Source organism: Cydia fagiglandana, chromosome 20 (genome assembly GCF_963556715.1).
Source record: "Cydia fagiglandana chromosome 20, ilCydFagi1.1, whole genome shotgun sequence".
In the NCBI taxonomy this organism is placed as follows: Eukaryota; Metazoa; Arthropoda; class Insecta; order Lepidoptera; family Tortricidae; genus Cydia; species Cydia fagiglandana.
In genome coordinates this window covers 14,249,551-14,269,813 of record NC_085951.1, presented here as the reverse complement: position 1 = coordinate 14,269,813, position 20,263 = coordinate 14,249,551, and the positions used below count along the sequence as shown (strand labels likewise).

Genomic DNA, 20,263 nt, shown 5'->3' with positions numbered 1-20,263 from the left:
TACTCACTTATCAGTACTCTCTTACTGTAATAATAGAAATCTCCATTTTTGGGCATCTCAGCGAGCCGCAGTTTGCCGAACCTTGCGCTAGGACGATTACTTTTTCATTTTGAAGAACAAACCATAATATTTGCCAGTTCTTGAGCATGCACAAATAAACAGAAACAAAGCCCCGAGTTTAACACTACTTCTACTTGTGTTAGTAAGGTCATAGACAAGTGTTCAAAGTTTAACACTGCCTCTAATCGTGTTAGAAAGGTCACGCATTGATAGTGACAAGAACCGTGTTGTATTCCCTCTTAGCTTTAAGTACTTTGTAGTAGACCATGGAGCGTTAATTTTATTTGATCCTTAGTTGAACAGTGTCCCGAGTTTAACAGTACCTTTACTTGTATTAGTAAGGTCATAGACAACCCGAGTTTAACACTCTACTCGTGTTAGTAAGGTCACGCATAGTTACAGGAAATGTATTGTCACCCCTTTTAGGGCCAGTTGCACCACATTTGATAGACTGATCAACGTCAGCCGGCGCACACAGGCGAAAAATCAATAAAAGTCGGACAAAACCAAAAAACTTCTAAGTAGCCCCAACAGGCAAAAACCAATCTTAGCGGGTAGTCCAATAAACAGTGCACGCTACTCCCATAATCATTTTCATGTTAGAGTAATCTACGCGACACGTTCTCATTCCAAAGTTCGACTTGTTCAAAGGCGAATATTTTACTGCTCTGCGAGTGTTATTTATGTGCTTACTTATTTATCGTTTGCTTTCAGAAAGTTGTGATTTAATGATGGATACCCTTCTAGGAGGTAATAACCTAATTACTAATAGTTACTTTTGATAGCTATGCTTGCTTGTTTATTATAAAAAAAAATAAGTGTAATGTCTTGTATTTTTTGCATATTGTTCAACTTCACCAAGGAGAAAAGTACAACTTCCTGATAGATCCGGTTTTGATATTATCAATTTTAGAAACTACAGAACTTGGGTTTTAACATACAACCATTATTTTATGCGACCTTACGCGACGTTTTAACAAAATTTTCATTTTAATCGATGACTAATGTAATCAAGGTTGAGCGCTTAGTCACATTTTTTTTAGGCAAATGGCTATGGAAAAGACTTTTAATGTCTTCCGATCCTTATATAACAGGACTAAGAAAATTGGGTAGTAAAAAGTCGCTTCCCATATGCCAAAATGTTTTAAATCTTTTAGAAGAACCAGATATTATGATCAAAATTTAATAAATGTCATAATATAATTGTAATTTTGTTTTTATTAGTTGGCAAACGTGCATTAATACGATTTCTATAATAATCCTGAATGTTTAGGTTTTGTCCGACTTTTATTGATTTTTCGCCTGTGTGCGGCGCGCCCCGGCGCTTTACTATGAAACTTTCCATACATAAAAATTTAGCGAACTCTTTAACGATACGAACAGTTTGGTGAAACCGACCCTTAGTTTCGTTTACTTTGTAGTAGACTACAGCGTTAATTTGTTTCTTAGTTGACCAGTGTCCGAAATTTAACCCTACCTCTACTCGTGTTAGTAAGGTCACTCACGCATAGTGACAGGTACTGAGTTGTCTCCCCTCTTAGCTTTAAGTACTTTGTAGTAGACCACTGAGTTAATTTGATTTGATCCTTAGTTGAACAGTGTCCCGAGTTTAACACTACCTCTACTCAAGTTAGTAAGGTCACTCATTTATAGTGACTGGTACTGAGTTGTCTCCCCTCTTAGCTTTAAGTACTTTGTAGTACACCACTGAGTTAATTAGATTTGATCCTTAGTTGAACAGTGTCCCGAGTTACACTACCTCACACAACAACACAGTTACAACACAGTTGTTGTCTCCCCTCTTAGCTTTAAGTACTTTGTAGTAGACCACTGAGTTAATTTGATTTGATCCTTAGTTGAACAGTGTCCCGAGTTACACTACCTCTACTCGTGTTAGTAAGGTCACTCATTGATAGTGAGAGGTACGAGTAGGTAGGTCCCCCTCTTAGCTTTAAGTACTTTGTAGTAGACCACTGAGTTAATTTGATTTGATCCTTAGTTGAACAGTGTCCCGAGTTACCTCTACCCGTGTTAGTAAGGTCACTCATTGATAGTGAGAGGTACGGGTGGGTAGGCTCCCCTCTTAGATTCGAGTACTTTGTAGTAGACCACGGCGTCGTGGACGGTGGGGAAGATGTCTATACGGAGCTGGTTGGTGGTTTCCAACTCGTTGTAGCGATGGATCATTTCTAGCATTGGACCTGGAATACATAGATTTGTGAGAATTTTTTTTAATGGGCCTGGTAAAGGGTGGTGTGGGGTTGAACACATTAGAGATGCCCCGAATAGTGAATTTGGCCGAATACCTAATATTCGGTCCCCGCTCTCTGCCGAATACCGAATATTCGGCATGATGTGCGAACATTTTTGAGTCACAATTATTACGAAAACTATTGCGAAAATTATTGCGAAAACGCCAACAAAGCACAACGTTTGCTAAGATATATTTTTATGATGAACAGAATTAATGAATGTAGTTAGAGTCAATCAAGTCAGACCCATGATATAAATAAAATATTTTGGAATCAACAAATGCTCAAAAACGTACCTTCGTATTTAAACACTTTCCAAGAGTACATTTTAAATATTAAATATACCTTGTTCTTGGTTCTTTTGTTGGGTAATTTTTCTTTTTATGTAGGTGCAACAGGTATTCGGTATTCGGCCGAATAGGAGGCAACATTCGGCCGAATACCGAATATTCGGCAAAGTGGCCGAATAGGCCGAATACCGAATAGTTGCCGAATATTCGTGGCATCTCTAGAACACATATCACGTGATTGAGATTGGTCTAGGTAAATATCGAGTTTTTTTAGCAAAAGAATAGTGTTAAAAAATTGAGTAAATTACATTAAATTAAATTATGACGAAATTTGACTCGCGCACGAAGGTTTCCGTAGCACTACGCAAAACCGGCAAAATAATCACGATTGTTATATGGGCGGCCCACTTAAATATTTATTATATTCTGTTTTTAGTATTTGTTATAGCGGCAACAGAAATACATCGTCTGTGAAAATTTCAACTCCCTAGCTATCACGGTTCATGAGATACAGCCTGGTGACGGACAGACGGACAGTGGATAGTAATAGGGTCCCGTTCTTACCCTTTTCAACTCAACTCAACTCAAAATATACTTTATTCATATTCATGTAGACCTAGCAACAAGCTCTTATGAATCGTAATTAATCATAATCTAATTATCAGAGCAATTTATTGATGTTAATATTATTCCATAATAACATTGGATTATTAAACATATCAAATTTAACACTAAGAATTTCACAAAAGGATCGTCAAACATTAAAAAAATTGTATAAAAAAAATACTAGTCTAGAATTTCTAGAATAAAATCTAAATGTCAAAAAAAGCATAAGTAACAAAAGAAGTAGATAGATAGTATTACATCGGAATATTCATTTCCTCATCAATAATCAAATATACCTAATAATAAATAAATAATCAATTCGAATAACAATTAATCCCACTTTGGGTACGGAACCGTAAAAACAATGTTATGCTCTTACCATTGGCCCCCGCTAGCAGCACCATAATGTGACTGGCCTCCAACTCCTTCGACACCACCACCAGCGTCTTGACCCCCGGCGCGTCCACGTACGAAATCGCAGACGCGTCTATTATCACGCAGTGGACCTGGGGACACATCACATGCGTTATACTACCTTAGCATTAGGTTGAATAGTACATTATTGTCGAGGCTCGGAAGTAGCTACTTGCAGGCTGAGGATTCGTTTTAAACGGACGACCTTGGGAGTCCGTTTAATTGAATCCGAAGCCAGCAAGTAGCCTTCCAGCCGAGTCATATATAGTGCTTTTCTCAAAAATGGTGCAAGAAATATAAATATCATAGAAATATTTTACAAAAGCAACGTTCTTACATATATATTTTGACAGAAAAAAGCCCTTGCCGCCTTTTTATTTTTTTTTAACCGACTTCCAAATCCCAAAGGAGGAGGTTATCAATTCGGTTGTATGTTTTTTATTTTTATTTTTTTTATTATTTTTTTTATTTTTTATGTTTGTTACTCCATATCTCCGTCATTACTGGACCGATTTTGAAAATTATCTTTTTGATTGTATGTATATGCATACAGATTGGTCCCGTTTTTGTCAAAATCCAGTTCTGATGATGGGATCCATGAGGAATCGACGGAACTCCTCAAATCTTAAAGGCATACATATGGTGATTTTTGTGTTTTTATCAACAAATCAAGCATATACATTCAAAAACGTGACATTTGATGAAGTGGAACTGCTGATGATGATCAGAACGGAACTCTTCAACGACGCATAGTTCACCTTTGGCGATTTGTCCTCTTCGTTATGTTTGTTAAGCAAGTTAAGTTTTTAAGCCACAATTTTATCAAGCTTGAGTTCTGATGATGGGATCCATGAGAAAACGAGGGAACTCCTCAAATTTTAAAGGCATGCGTATAGAGATTTTTGTATTTTCATCAGAAAATCAAGCATTTTCATTAAAAACTGTCGCATTTGATGAAGTGGAACTGCTGATGATGATCAGAACGGAACTCTTCAACGACGCATAGTTCACGTTTGGCGATTTGTCCTCTTCGTTATGTTTGTTAAGCAAGTTTAGTTTTTAAGCCACATTTCTGTCAAGCTCGAGTTCTGATGATGGGATCCATAAGGAATCGAGGGAACTCCTCAAATCTTAAAGGCATACGTATAGAATTTTTTGTATTTTCATCATAAAATCAAGCATTTACATTAAAAACTGTCGCATTTGATGAAGTGGAACTGCTGATGATGATCAGAACAGAACTCTTCAACGACGCATAGTACATGTTTGGTGATTTCGAATTTCGATTTTGACTTGGTCTGGGACCCGGACTCATACCCGGATCCGGTTCGGACCCGGACTCGGACTCGGACTCGGACCCGGACTCGGACCCGGACTCGGACCCGGACCCGGACTTGGACCGGGACTCGGACCCGGACTCTGACTCAGAGACCCGGACCTCGACCCGGAAAACCCCTATGATACCTAAACTAAATAAACCGCTATGATTACCTACCATAAAATGTAGGTATAAAGTATGATGATGCCAAACCCCTCCCTCTCAAACCCCCGTACACCGCACCGCATGCGCCGTTAAGTGGGTTAGGTTAGGTTTGAACTGCGATCCTCACAGAACCGAACAAAAGTGGGTTAGGTTTGGTTAGAACTGCGAGCCTTACAGAAACGAAATGCTACTAGAAAAATGGGTTTGATTAGGCTCGAACTGCGATCCTCACAGAACCGAACTGCTATCAGAGAAGTGGGTTAGGTTAGGCTAGAACTACGACCCTTACGGACACGAAATGCTACTAGAAAGTACTGTTTTTACCTCCTTTTCTACATAGTGCACCATCTACCATAATCTTTCACCGGGCCCCATAGAAGTCGGTTTTTTTTTCTTAAAAATTATTAATATAAAAATAGAAGTGTATTTTTCTGCCAAAAATACGCCAACCTATTTGAGACATCTAAATAGTCGGTCGCGGTACTAATCATCTGTTTGGCTGTTTAATGGGCCTGTGCCTTCATTTGATATGGTCATTTCAACTTTTAAAAAGTTTGGAACTCGACAAATAATGGAATTTGTATGCAACATTGCAGTCCCAAAATCGAGACTGCAATGTTTTTAACTTTTTAATTTTGGACTGACCATAAACTACGCGCTTCGCGACCTATTTTTTAGACGGCAAAGTCGACTTTGCCGTCCATTTTTGAGAAAAGATATTATAGCAAATACCTTTTATACTGTATGAGATATATCTGATAAAAATATGTCATTCGTATGTATATGTCTAATAAATTATATCCGTTGATCGTTATATCGACCAATAATATATCCATAGTTGTTATATACAGTAAACCGCACCCGAGCTTACCACCTTTATAGCAATCCAGCGCGGGAACGCTGCCTGCGTGATGGGCGCCTTAGCCAACTTTGCTAAAGTATATTTTTTTTATAATACTCTGTAATGCCCTAACTTCTGCCCAATACTGGGGTCCCACACGTAGCTCTCGCTCTTGCTCAAGGTCCCATAGTTGCTGTCCTGGTCCTCAGGTGTGAGGTCGATGGGCTTCATGTAGCCAACTTTGCGGAAGTATCTGTTATTTGTAATACTCTGTAATGCTCTACCTTCTGCTCAATACTGGGGTCCCACACGTAGCTCTCGCTCTTGCTCAAGGTCCCATAGTTGCTGTCCTGGTCCTCAGGTGTGAGGTCGATGGGCTTCATGTAGCCAACTTTGCAGAAGTATCTGTTATTTGTAATACTCTGTAATGCTCTACCTTCTGCCCAATACTGGGGTCCCACACGTAGCTCTCGCTCTTGCTCAAGGTCCCATTGTTGGTATGAGGTCGACAGGCTTCATGTAGCCAACTTTGCTAAAGTATCTGTTTTTTATAATCTGCAATGCCCTACCTTCTGCCCAATACTGGGGTCCCACACGTAGCTCTCGCTCTTGCTCAAGGTCCCATTGTTGCTGTCTTGGTCCTCAGGTGTGAGGTCGATGGGCTTCATGTAGCCAACTTTGCTAAAGTATATGTTTTTTTATAATACTCTGTAATGCTCTACCTTCTGCCCAATACTGGGGTCCCACACGTAGCTCTCGCTCTTGCTCAAGGTCCCATGATTGCTGTCTTGGTCCTCAGGTGTGAGGTCGATAGGCTTCATGTAGCCAACTTTGCTAAAGTATATGTTTTTTATAATACTCCGTAATGCCCTACCTTCTGCCCAATACTGGGGTCCCACACGTAACTCTCGCTCTTGCTCAAGGTGCCATTGTTGCTGTCTTGGTCCTCAGGTGTGAGGTCGATAGGCTTCATGTAGCCAACTTTGCTAAAGTATCTGTTTTTTAAAATCTGTAATGCCCTACTTTCTGCCCAATACTAGGGTCCCACACGTAGCTCTCGCTCTTGCTCAAGGTCCCATTGTTGCTGTCTTGGTCTTCAGGTGTGAGGTCGATAGGCTTCATGTAGCCAACTTTGCTAAAGTATATGTTTTTTATAATACTCTGTCATGTCCTACCTTCTGCCCAATACTGGGGTCCCACACGTAACTCTCGCTCTTGGTCAAGGTCCCATGGTTGCTGTCTTGGTCCTCAGGTGTGAGGTCGATAGGCTTCATGTAGTCAACTTTGCTAAAGTATCTGTTTTTTATAATCTGTAATGCCCTACCTTCTGCCCAATACTGGGGTCCCACACGTAACTCTCGCTCTTGCTCAAGGTTCCATTGTTGCTGTCTTGGTCCTCAGGTGTGAGGTCGATGGGCTTCATGTAGCCAACTTTGCTAAAGTATCTGTTTTTTATAATCTGTAATGCCCTACCTTCTGCCCAATACTGGGGTCCCAACGTAGCTCTCGCTCTTGCTCAAGGTCCCATTGTTACTGTCTTGGTCTTCAGGTGTGAGGTCGATGGGCTTCATGTAGCCAACTTTGCTAAAGTATCTGTTTTTTATAATCTGTAATGCCCTACCTTCTGCCCAATACTGGGGTCCCACACGTAGCTCTCGCTCTTGCTCAAGGTGCCATTGTTGCTGTCTTGGTCCTCTGGTGTGAGGTCGATGGGCTTCATGTAGCCAACTTTGCGGAAGATCGTCTCCCGAAAGAGGTTTTTGGTGGCGAAGTTGAGGCCCCCACAGTAGTGGAATATTTTGATTCCGGGGAGTTCTTCAGCCTTGAATAACAGAAAATTTTGGGTTATATTATATGGGTAGTTAGATCAAGAAGTCTGCATCGATTTTGATAGCATACGCAGTGCAAGTGTTATTTATACGTCATAATTTCGATAGAAAATTGACATTTAAAACAACACTTGCACTGGGTGTGCTATCAAAATTGTTGCAGACTTATCTTGGTCTAACTAATATATTTCATAACATAATACATAATTTAAAATCATCATAACATCATTGTGGCACTCTTTGGGGGAGGCCTATGTCCAGCAGGGGACGTCCTCTGGTTGATATGATGATGATGATGAATTTAAAATAGAATTCATAATTTATTATGCAATAAATTATGAATTATTATGAATTACTCTATTTGTTTTTGTGTTAGAATCCATACACTCTTTGAAGGCTGCAAAAATATGTGACACGATCTTATGGCTCTAAAAATAAGATCGTGTCAGATATTTTTGCGACCTTCGTTGTGTAACATGTTATTGCAGGTAACTGTATACCTAACTGCATAATCACTCTATGCACTTTTGAAGAGAAGAGAGAGAAAGATATTTGGGACACAGACAAAACATCCTTCAGACTGAGCATAGTCGCGCTACCCCCTCTGTCACGCATACGGTAATTTTACTCCATGTTCGAGTCGGAAGTGCCTTTGTGTGACGTCCGTGTCTTTGAACGGACCAATCACGGCACAGGATTTCGCTCACCTCGTCCCGCGCACCCCCGCATTTTTGGCATCATCGGTTGCATGAAATAATTGCTCTAAACTCGGGCGCAGAGGATTCCTAGTCTATGACTTGGGAGAAGAGTTTATTAATCGACCTACATGTCGATTGCAAGAAACGCATACTTTTTTAAACAAATAATTATATTATTATCTATGTATGTCAATCAATCAAAAAATAAACTTTTAAATGTCAGAACATGTCAAAACAAAATAAACAAACCAACATAAACTAAACATTTATCTCATCCCAAAAAAATATCACAGGATTACAGATAAATATCAACAAAAAAACCGAAACTCAAGCGTAATCAAAATTTCTACATAATAAGAGAACTCAATATTCCTACTTATTCCTCTAAAAATAATCAAAAACTAATACTAGTATAAAAGAAAACAGAATAATATCTTCATCTAACCAAGAAAGAAGATGAACAATACCTGTAACTAGTATAAAAGAATAATATCTTCATATAATATTCAAGAAAGAATAAGAATAAGTATCTGTAACCATTCGCCATGCGTCTACTCCCATATAAAAAGTACCCATACTCCTTAGACTATGAAGTCAGTGTGTTGGACATGTACAGATGGGTCGTCTGCCTAGCTATATATTGGCTGGTTATGTACGCGGTCGGATTCTTTCTGGTCATGGTCAGAAGAGAGGAGGAGTTGGATATGGCTAGTAGGGGAATGGTGGGTAATGATAATGATAAATTATAGTTGGTTTGAATTTGTGTTTTATTTTGTATTAAACGCACCCTTTCGAGAGGTAAGTGTTATGAATCTGCCAAGCAACATATTTTGACTAAGGAAGGTATAGATTTTGTGAAGTTAGGGCTTGTAGGGTTAGGGCGTGGAGAATTAGAAGCTTGGCTCAACATTAAGTGCCAGTTGCACCAACCATATTTGACAGACTGATCAAAGTCAGCCGGCGCGCCCCAGCGCTTTACTATGAAACTTTCCATACATAAAAATTTAGCGAACTCTTTATATTAACGATACGAACAGTTTGGTGCAACCGACCCTAAGTGCCAGTTGCACCAACCACATTTGACAGACTGATCATCGTCAGCCGGCGCGCCCCGCGGCTTTACTATGAAACTTTCCATACATAAAAATTTAGCGAACTCTTTAACGTTCGTAACAGTTTGGTGCAACCGACCCTAAATCTGATCACTTTTTGACAGTGCGAGCTTTACGGTCTCTTCTACTTTTGGCAACATCGGGTATATAATACCTACATTTATTTTGGTGAAAATTATAACAAATATGTTAGACTCAAATAAAGTGTATAATGTCGGCTCCTGATAGTACAGTTTCTGTGTAATGTTTTGACGGCAGTCACATTAAACCAATATATATATATAGGATAGTTTCGTTAGGTTGCGTCAGATACCCGAATAGAAGGGTAAGCTGTCCATAAATAGGATCATATATTCCTGATTAGGCTTTAGGGGGAAGCGGGGCAGATAGGCACAAGGGGCAGTTTTGAACACCCACACTAATTCCTTAACTAAAAACTTATTTTCACCTTCTACAATGCTAAAACATGGCTTTGTATGTGTGAGTGGCACATTTGTCCTTCCAGCCGCTGTCGCTTGGTGCGTGAAAACGTGTTTCCACGGTCGCGTAGTAAATAAATTATGATTTTTTTATCGTGTTCTGGTGCGAAATTTTAGACTTTATCGGATGAAAATCATAATGAGCGATAAGTACGTTTATTCAGTAATAAAGTTAGCTGATTATTTTAAAGTAATACTTAATAGTATATTTATAATAAATGATGAAAGAAAATTGACAAAGAAAAGATAAAACAACTTAAGTAGCTTTATGTCAAAAAATGACACTGATTTCATTAAAAGCTTTTTATTGTAGTATTAGTGCACCTGCTTAATAACTGTAGTATGTTCTTATAGCACCGCATTTAATGGACGTTTTATAATGTTTAAAACGTTTACTACGTCAGCTAACTGAGATGACCTGTAACGTGTGCTCTGCGGGGCAGTTTGAAACACTTACGGGGCACTTTGATTCATGTGCCAAAGTAGCCCAAAATGATGTATCAAAGTGGCCCATGCAATGTATCAAAGTGCCCTGCAGGTGGGGCACAATTGAATAAATCCCATTTTTTGTTAAAATCCATGTATCTCTTTTTAGGCCAAACAATAAGAAGTTATAGAGGGAAATGCTAGGAACACAATTTTTGACTCCGTAGCTTTGTTTGGACTAGTTAAGAGGTGAACATATCAAAAGTCCCCGGCCGTAGCCCTGGTGCTGGGGGGTAGAGGGGGGAAAGAAGGTCTCATTTTTCGGTTTTTCACTTATATCTTGGAAACTTTACGTCTTAGCGACATGACTACTAAGACAAACCAAAAGCTGATAAAATTTGTTACAAGTTTTATTCAGTCAAATTTTTCGATATCTTGAATAGTTTTTGAGATATCCGCTCTTGAAAGTTTATTTAGGGCTTTCAATTTTATCTTGATATCTACATTAGTGAAGCTCTTAGGCCGTGTTTGGTATCATTTTCGTATAAATCGGGGGTACTGAATTCATTTTTGGTATCACATTGACACCATTCCTCAGAAAAAACATATAAACTTTAAACAAATACCTTTTTTTTTTAAATTCCTCTTCACGCTTAAACCGCTCAACCGATTTAATTGAAATTTGGTGTACAGATATTTCGAGTCCGAAGACAGGACATAAGATACTTTTTATCTTTATAATCATCCTTTAAAGTTGTGAAATGGAGTATGGGGGGGAATTCAACTTCGTCGACGAAACTGAATTCCTGAGGTTAATACTGCTTAAGGTAAGGTTTGAAGTCATGTTTGGTATCATTTTCATCTAAATCACAGATGTATACCAACCTAAATTTCATCTAAACCGGTTCAGCGATTAATGACTCCCCATACAAACTTACACCCCACTTTTCACACCCTCAAAAGATGTTTTTGGTTATAAAAACTATCCTATGTCCTGTGTCGAGACTGAAACTATTTCTATACCAAATTTCAACGAAATTGGTTCAGCGGTTTGAGCGTGAAGAGGGATTTAAAAAAATGTTTTTTTAAATTTTGGTTTTACATCGAAATAGTGTCAATGTGATACCGTAAATGAATTTAGCATCCCCGATTTATACGAAAATGATACCAAACATGGCCTAACAGCTTCACTGATGTAGATATCAAGATAAAATTAAAATCCCTAAATAAACTTTCAAGAGCGGGTATCTCAAAAACTATTCAAGATATCGAAAAACTTGACTGGATAAAACTTGTAACTAATTTTATCAGCTTTCGGTTTGTCTTAGTAGTCATGTCGCTAAGACGCAAAGTTTCCCAGATATCAATGAAAAACCGAAAAATTCGACCTTCTTTCCCCCCTCTACCCACCAGCACCGGGGCTACAGCCGGGGACTTTTGATATGTTCACCTCCTAACTAGTCCAAACAAAGTTACGGAGTCAGAAATTGTGTTCCTAGCATTTCCCTCTACAACGTTTTTTGAGCATTCATTTCCTGACCTATTTACTGCCCATAAATTTAACAAAAAAAGATATACTTTGTATACCTTAGTAAATTTATCATCTACTAAGTACAAAAAGAATGTATTTTGAGTTAATTTTGGGGCCTTAAATCAATTTGAAAAAAAGGTGTACCAAGCTGCCCCGCTTCCCCCTACATACATTTTCTTTCACTTCGAGAAAAGATGTGTGAAAGTCTAGGTACTACGGCAGCGGCACTTCCTTGATCTCAGATAATTATTAAAATAGTATACCAAAAAATTGACTTACGGCTCGGTACCGCTTGATATCCAGGTACAGGTCTGTCTCCAGCACGCGGCCCAGCAGGCAGGTGTAGGGCTTCTGAGAGCGAATGAACAGCGCCCCGACACTCGCTAATAGACCTGCTACTAACCTAAAATATAATATTCAATATATTATCCAACTTGTGAAGGGTCCTCTGGGGTGTCATAAGACAACAACAACAACATATTATCCAACTTATTCATAAAGGATTACGCTGCGTCTTACGTAAGCGAATAACTCGCGGACGCGACGCGGCGCGGCGCGGCGGGCCCAAGGCGTTCGCGTTCGCGACGTAGGACACTTCTATAGGTATCAAAGGATTCGCCGCATCGCTTCGCTTCGCGTTCGCGTGATTTCGCCTACGTAGTACGCTGCGTTTATAAAACGGCGTTTATAATATGTTTTATCCCTTTCTTACTAATTCATAAGTCAAAATGACAGATAAAGACCTACGATTATTAGCTAATTGAGGTTTGTAGTGGGTTTATGAATAAGGGGGTATTTATGTACTTATACTTAAAGTAACTAACTTTACAATTAAAAACCATAAAAATGTTGTATGTAAAATGTTTTAAACTCTGATTTAAATTTCGGATCGCCTTTTTAGAATGTCGAGTGATTTTTTAGAAATATATTTAACATCACCCATGTGTAATAATAACAAATAACTTCGTGCCTGAACTAAATTACAATACATTTAATGGGGTTGGCAACTGTCAAAGGTTTGCATAGATGTCGCCGTCATAGCTTGCCCCTTTTTCTATGAGATTTGGCTTAAATAGCTGGCATCCAAAGCATTAAAAAAAATTTGACACAATTCTAGGGATTGACAGGGCAAGCTATGATGGCGCCATCTGCTTAATACTTTGACCGGCCAACCCCATTGAAATGGAAAATTTACCCATAATCGATGTTGACGAGAGTAGTCATGAGGAAGGTAATAAGCCAGACGGCTGCGTCCAATTTACTCAGGTAGCAGAACCTGAAACAAATATATTTATAGTTACATAAACTAGGCTAAAAATGAAAGAAGAAAAGCAGGGGCCGATTTTTGAATTTCGATCGCTCGATTTCGTCACTCGAAAATCGGTGGAACACGCCGAAATGCTAATTTTTGAAATCGAACGATCGAAATTTGGTATCTAGTGGTATTGACCACTCGATTTCAATTCCATTAGTAGAATTTAAACGCCTAGTAGTGGAGATATCATTCAGTACACGAAATCTAGTGGTCGAATTTCAAAAACCGGCCCCCAGAATGAATGTGACTCTCCATGCCTATAGAGTCCTTATGCATAAGCCGGCCTAGCCAAAGTCCTTATGCATAAGCCGGCCTAGCCAAGGTTACAATTGCTATCGCTTCGACAACGAAAAGTAAAGCTTTTCGTTGTCTCTCTATCACTCTTTCGTATTGTACGACAGTGACAGTTACGTTTCGATCGCTTCGGAGCGTAAGCGATTGGCATCTTGGCTACGCGGCAAGGCCCTTTTACGCACGGGACGCCACAAACTTATGTCGAATATATTTATGTAAGTATGTAGTTTACAGACGAACTATGTATGTCAAATTGCATTCTTTAGTTTAGTAAACGTAGGTTTAAAAAAAGGCTACTTATCCTGGTCACGGCACCAAAATTGTAACTGCCCTCTGACTGGTAATCAATATGTTCTGGCATTAAATCTAACTTTTGTCTAATTGAGCAATAAATAATGACTCCTTTAGAGTTACATATAGATACACAAAACAGTTGTAACAGGGATTAGATCCAGTGGTGTAAGTAACCAACTTAGGCCCCACGCAATTTTTCCCGGCTTTATCGAATGGGGGCATTGGGGGCCCCCAGTCTAATTGGGCCTTCTCTCGGGCCAGGGGTCCATGGCATTTTGCCAATATGCCATCCTATAGTTATGCAACTGATTAGGTTCTCTCAATATTAAGTCCCAAAGGTCAAAGTACGTACCTCTTAAGGTCCAAAACTTGTAATAACATCCCCTTTAGAGACACCACAATGATGGAGGCGAGCACGCAGCGGGGCAGGTCCTCAAAGAACGGGCCTAAGAAGAGCAGGACGCACAATATCAACAGCGCGCTCACTACTTGCGTTAGGTTGGTTTTGGCGCCCGCCTATAATAAAAAAAAATAGACACATAACGCACATATAAAAAGTTAAAACCTCACACACTGGATATATATCAAGTTTAGAATAAATTTAAAAGTGGAAAAATTACTGTCCTGGTTGAGACTTGAACTCACGACCACTTGAGTTCGAGTCTCATCCAAGACAGTAATTTTTCCACTGTTAAATTTATTCTAAGCTTGATAGCATCGTACGCAGACGTTTCTGTTTGTTAAAAAATAAAATTGATATACAGGGTGGAAAGATAAGTCGGGCCCTGGAGGGAAACTACCTTAAATCCTTAAGCTGGCTCATTTTAATTAAAGGAAACATTCCTTTATTTTTAAAAAGAAACAAAACTGCATTCAAAGACGTTTTTTCTTCAATTTCGCTTGTCTAAAAAAATCTTGAGTACTAAATATTAGATTTTATGGATATTTTGTACGACAGACGAGTGTAAGACCTAATGTTTCTTGGAGAAATGTTATCATTAACATTAACTGTATCGAATAGTACAATAAAATTGCGAGTTTTTATTTTTTGGAATTTTTAGTCGGTTCGAGTCCCGGGCGAGGCAAGCGAGTTTTAGAAAATCTTTGAATGCAGTTTTGTTTTTTTTTTTAATAAAGGAATGTCTCCTTTAAGTAAAATGAGCCAGGTTAAGGATTTAAGATAGTTTCCCTCCAGGGCCCGACTTATCTTTCCACACTGTATATCAGTACAAAAGCTTATAGTAAATTTCGTCGGGTGACAAGCAAAAGCCACTAACTAACATCATTGAAATTATTGGACAATAAACCGTGTTACAAGTGTAATAAAGTGCGTTGTTACTTTAATTTTTTGATAGTACTTAGTGACTTTTGCTTGTCACCCGACGATTTCAAGCTCGATGGGTAGGATGACAGGTGTCATCTCCATATTTATAACCTAGAAACGTCAAATCTCGCGAAATTGTATTGAAATGACGGCTATCCTACCCATCGAGTTTGAAAAATACTATAAGTAATTTCAGAAAAAATCGTGCCCGACTTTGACAGCTGAATTAGATAGAGCTGTACGGCGTCAATATGTTACTGGATTGTTGAATGTGAAATTTGACAGTGTTAAAAAATAATTTGTATGGAGCCTTACAGCGGCCGTCTACTGGGATTTATCACTCAAATAAAACCAGTCACTCAGACTATCTCAAGCTGTTCGAAAATCTATTGACCAAAATCAACGACAATGGTCACTTCGCGCTTATAGTCGGTGACGTAAACATAGACCTGTTAAACGAATCGACTTACAAAAAATCATTAACAGACATTATGGCCGCTAATAATTTCACTCAACATGTAGGTTTCCCTACACGCACTACTCCTACGTCATCTACACTTTTGGATCACGCGTACCATAATATCTGCCGTGACAGTGTGTCCGTGCACAGAGCGATAACGTTCCTCAGTGACCACTGCGCGCAAGTAACCGGTATTACTAGAACTTCGTCGAGCAAACACGAGCCGCTGCCTCGACGATCTTATACTCTCACAAATAAGGTCCATTTTGGACAACATCTCGAGTCTATAGATTGGACTGAAGTGATAACAAGATGCGATAATGATGAGAATAAATTAGCCGAACTGATATTATGTGTTCCGTACTCCACATCGGATATCTTCATTGAGAGAGTAACGCGATCGTTGACCAATGATGCCGCTAGCGTCTATGTAGTCGCTCCGCCCCACGCCGTGACGTAGTTCCGCTTCCACTTCCTGCGAACCGTTGCTCGCTTCCCGCTACTCGCCGCCGCCATGTCATTGTTTCGTCGACCGTCTTGACCGATGGTCCGCAAATATTTTTTGCGTATATTTTTGCAGCATGGTGCTTTAACATTTCCGATCCAAAGCTCGGTCGATTAAATAGTGAGATATGGCAGAGATCGCCACTATTAGTCTTTTGGCGGTCTCGCGATCGAAGTCATCGAACGGTGCTTTTCGATTCTACCCACTTTTTTCTTGCTAAATTAATTTTCACATTCCATGCTGCTAAAATCGTTACCGTTAACTCGCATTTTCGAGATCGAAGTAGGAAGTGCGTCAGTGGTTTTTGTTAACAAGTGGTAACAAGTCGCTCCGCATCGGAGAGGGAACGTGCGGTCATCGTGCCTGCGGCGGCGGGGGCGGCGCGGCGGCGGGGGCGGCGCGGCGGCGGACGGCCTGCGCGCGCCGCTGCCGGGTGCCGCGCTTCGCTGATAAGGAGGTTTGAATTGTCTCGAACCATCCGGTGAGCCAGTTTAAGATATTCTAATTTTATTGGCGTTCAGAAGTTACTTCGACACTCGCGGAGGGTTCTCAGGCAGTAGCCTGGGAGTACCTCGTGTTGTTAGTTGCGGCGCGACCGGGGCGCCCCGTCCCCCGGCGCGGGGGCGCGGGTCCGGCGCCCGCCCCCGCCCGCGCGCGCCGCGTCTTCTGCTGTCGTCCAAGGTGACTCCGAGACACCGCGACGCTGCGGGCCACGGTGGACGCCTCCAGTCCGCAGGACTCGGAGAGACGTCACACGCCCGATCCTGTTGCTGCAGTCGCGGTGCGGACGCCTCCAGTCCGCGGGACTCCGAGAGACGTCACACGCCCGCTCCTGTTGCTGCAGTCGCGGTGCGGACGCCTCCAGTCCGCGGGACTCCGAGAGACGTCACACGCCCGCTCCTGTTGCTGCAGTCGCGGTGCGGACGCCTCCAGTCCGCGGGACTCCGAGAGACGTCACACGCCCGCTCCTGTTGCTGCAGTCGCGGTGCGGACGCCTCCAGTCCGCGGGACTCCGAGAGACGTCACACGCCCGCTCCTGTTGCTGCAGTCGCGGTGCGGACGCCTCCAGTCCGCGGGACTCCGAGAGACGTCACACGCCCGCTCCTGTTGCTGCAGTCGCGGTGCGGACGCCTCCAGTCCGCGGGACTCCGAGAGACGTCACACGCCCGCTCCTGTTGCTGCAGTCGCGGTGCGGACGCCTCCAGTCCGCGGGACTCCGAGAGACGTCACACGCCCGCTCCTGTTGCTGCAGTCGCGGTGCGGACGCCTCCAGTCCGCGGGACTCCGAGAGGCGTCACACGCCCGCTCCTATTGCTGCAGTCGCGGTGCGGACGCCTCCAGTCCGCGGGACTCCGAGAGACGTCACACGCCCGCTCCTGTTGCTGCAGTCGCGGTGCGGACGCCTCCAGTCCGCGGGACTCCGCGAGATGTTACACGCCCGCTCCTATTGCTGCAGTTGCGGTGCGGACGCCTCCAGTCCGCGGGACTCCGCGAGACGTTACACGCCCGCTCCTATTGCTGCAGTTGCGGTGCGGTCGCTTCCAGTCCAGCGGGACTCCGAGAGATCCGCGTGGCTCTGCGAGACGTCACACGCCCGCTCCTGCAGCTGCGGGCGCATCGCGGGTGGATCGCGCCAAGGTGAAGGCGGACCGCTTCTGCGTCCCGACTGCTCGAGCGGAAGGAAGGTAAGTTACGTGTAAGCAGTGGAAATGCTACGAGTACAGCGACGATCGCCGCGTTGGTTGCCGCCCGTCATGACGTCGCTGGTGACCTACGCGCCGGTGGTGGCCACCACGATGGCACCGCCGAGGGCAACAGCGTCGCCGTGATGATGCGTGCAGCTACGAGCCTATAGCCATCGGCGCCTCCCGTGCCGGTAACGTCCGTCACGCGCACCGGCGCCTGTCGAGCTGGCCGCCACGACGGCGCCTCTCGCACCTGAGCCTGGCGACGGTGGCCGCCATGATGGTGCCGCCCGCTCGATGACGCCGCCTGCCCCCCGAGCTGGCCGCCACGATGGCGCCTCTCGCATTACGCATCGACGCGGCGGCGGCGGCTGCCACAATGGCGCTGCCCGCCACGATTATGCCGCCCGCCACGATGGCACCACCACCTGCGCACTGGCGCCTTTCGAGCTGGCCGCCACGATGGCGCCTCTCGCCTCACAGCAGTGCCTCCCAGAGCAGCCAGCCAGACGGCGACCGCCTCATACACCGGTGCCTCCCGAGCTGGCCGCCACGATGGCGCCTCTCGCCGCACGCACCGGCGCCTCCCGAGCCGGTGGCGGCGGCCGCCACGATGGAGCCGCCCGCCTCACGCGACAACGCCTCTAGAGCGGGCCGCCACTATGGGTCCTCGCCTCACGCACCAGCGCTTCCCGAACCAGTGGCGGCCGCCATGAGCCGCCCGGCCTCAGGCACCGGTGCCCCCCCCCCCCCCCCCCCCGAGCCGGCCGCCACGATGGCGCCCCTAGCTTCACGCACCGTTGCCTCCCGAGCGGCGGCGGTTGCCACAATCACGCCGATGCTGTCCACCGATGCTGCAACTACGACGATGTCGTCCCTTGCTCGCTGGGCGCCACAGTATCAGTTTTGTCCTGTCCACATGGTTCCATTGAGGTACGCAGGCGCCTATAGCTGTGGTGCAGGTATAGGTATGGTATGGTACAGCACGAACAGACCGCTAAGCTCTTGGTTTCGGTTAAAGAATCCTCCGGCGACGGCAGACAAGGTCGTAAAGAGCCCCGTCCTAGCGCGGCTCGACTGCCCGGAGTTGAAAGCGGTAAGATATGTCGATACTCAGAGGAAAATACGTCGTGTTCTCGGGCTTCATAAAGGTGCTGATCGACTTCGCTGTGTCGCTTCGAAGTTCCTACGACTTCTCGAGGCCATGGAGTGGTCCAACCGGAGAACAGCTAGCGACAAGGCCCTGTGCGACCGCTCGAAACCGAGGTGAAAGGCATCGAAAATGTCTGCAGACTTCACATAATTATCTCTGCTTGCTCGCGCTCTCCAGCTTAAGTTCCGTCTTACAAAGACGAACTCGTGCGAAAAGCCATAATAAACAAAATGGGACAAATAAACCCGCTGCGCCTGAACAAGCTTGAGTTTCCGGTGCTAAGAGAAAGGGGCCAGGAGGACTCCAGCAGTTTCCATCTGTCTGTATTCGACTTTATCGAAACAGTTTTGTTACGCAAAGCGCCAAAATCGATTTTAGACTTGATTTCATCAGTTCGATTTCCTTAAGAGCATGCTACTAACTCGATGCCCTATACTAACTCGATATAGGGTGTCTCTTCGGATAAAGCGAATTAGACCATCACGCTCCTAGACATCACGTGGGACACGCGGCACAACACACCGATTGAAAGTTTTCTTTTTCGCGACATACAGGCCTGCCTTGCTGCAGAGTTTCTCGCAGAAATGAGACTCAATGCCTTCTGTTCAGTCTCAAATTCGCAAACTTTAGTTCATGGAGGAAGGTGAAGCCTTCGCAGTCCCCAGCAACACGGAGCTGCCGAAAGCCTCGCACCACTTTCTTCCTCATCTTATGCAAGCAGTCCGTTACAATCTCCAATATTGGTAGACAATGTACGAGGTAAGGCCCTTTCAGCGAAGAGTAACCGTTAACGGGCCGCATCTGCAGCGCTGACGACAGAAGTGTAAACATACAACCGCACCGGTACAGTATACATAAAACGACGGCGACACTACATCCCTTCCGTTACTACGGCTGTCGCAAAAACTGCTGATGCCAGCAGATCGTCTACAGGTCGCGCTGGTTGCTTGCTACTTGCCAGGTCGGTACAACCCCCGAGGGCGACGGTTTATCAAGAAGTCACTGCGCGCCCGAGTGGCAGCTGCGCCCAGCAGCCGCCGAGACTGTCTTCGCCTGACAGGCGCCTTATTGTTGGCCGGCCTCCGCTTTCGAGAGCCCTCGCACTGTGCCACGGTATTTCTTAACAGACTCATTGAACTGCTACCACGACCTTTGACAGCTTCCTGTGAGACTTGGCATGGATGTCTCCACCTCCCAGCCTAGTCTGTGTAC

The 20,263-nt window shown here is 43.6% G+C and overlaps 1 protein-coding gene across 1 annotated transcript in view; it reads right to left on the bottom strand.

Annotated features, from left to right (window-relative positions):
* Positions 1-200: 200 nt before the first annotated feature.
* Positions 201-20,263, bottom strand: part of LOC134674657 (prestin) — a 53,370-nt gene continuing 33,307 nt past the window's right edge. Inside the window, exons 13-18 of the mRNA XM_063532776.1 lie at positions 14,277-14,440; positions 13,217-13,297; positions 12,301-12,424; positions 7,568-7,768; positions 3,588-3,714; positions 201-2,261 (exon numbers count right to left, since the gene is read on the bottom strand). Coding sequence (XP_063388846.1) covers positions 2,101-2,261; positions 3,588-3,714; positions 7,568-7,768; positions 12,301-12,424; positions 13,217-13,297; positions 14,277-14,440 — 858 coding nt within the window. The 3' untranslated portion in view covers positions 201-2,100. The remainder of the gene's footprint in view (positions 2,262-3,587; positions 3,715-7,567; positions 7,769-12,300; positions 12,425-13,216; positions 13,298-14,276; positions 14,441-20,263) is intronic.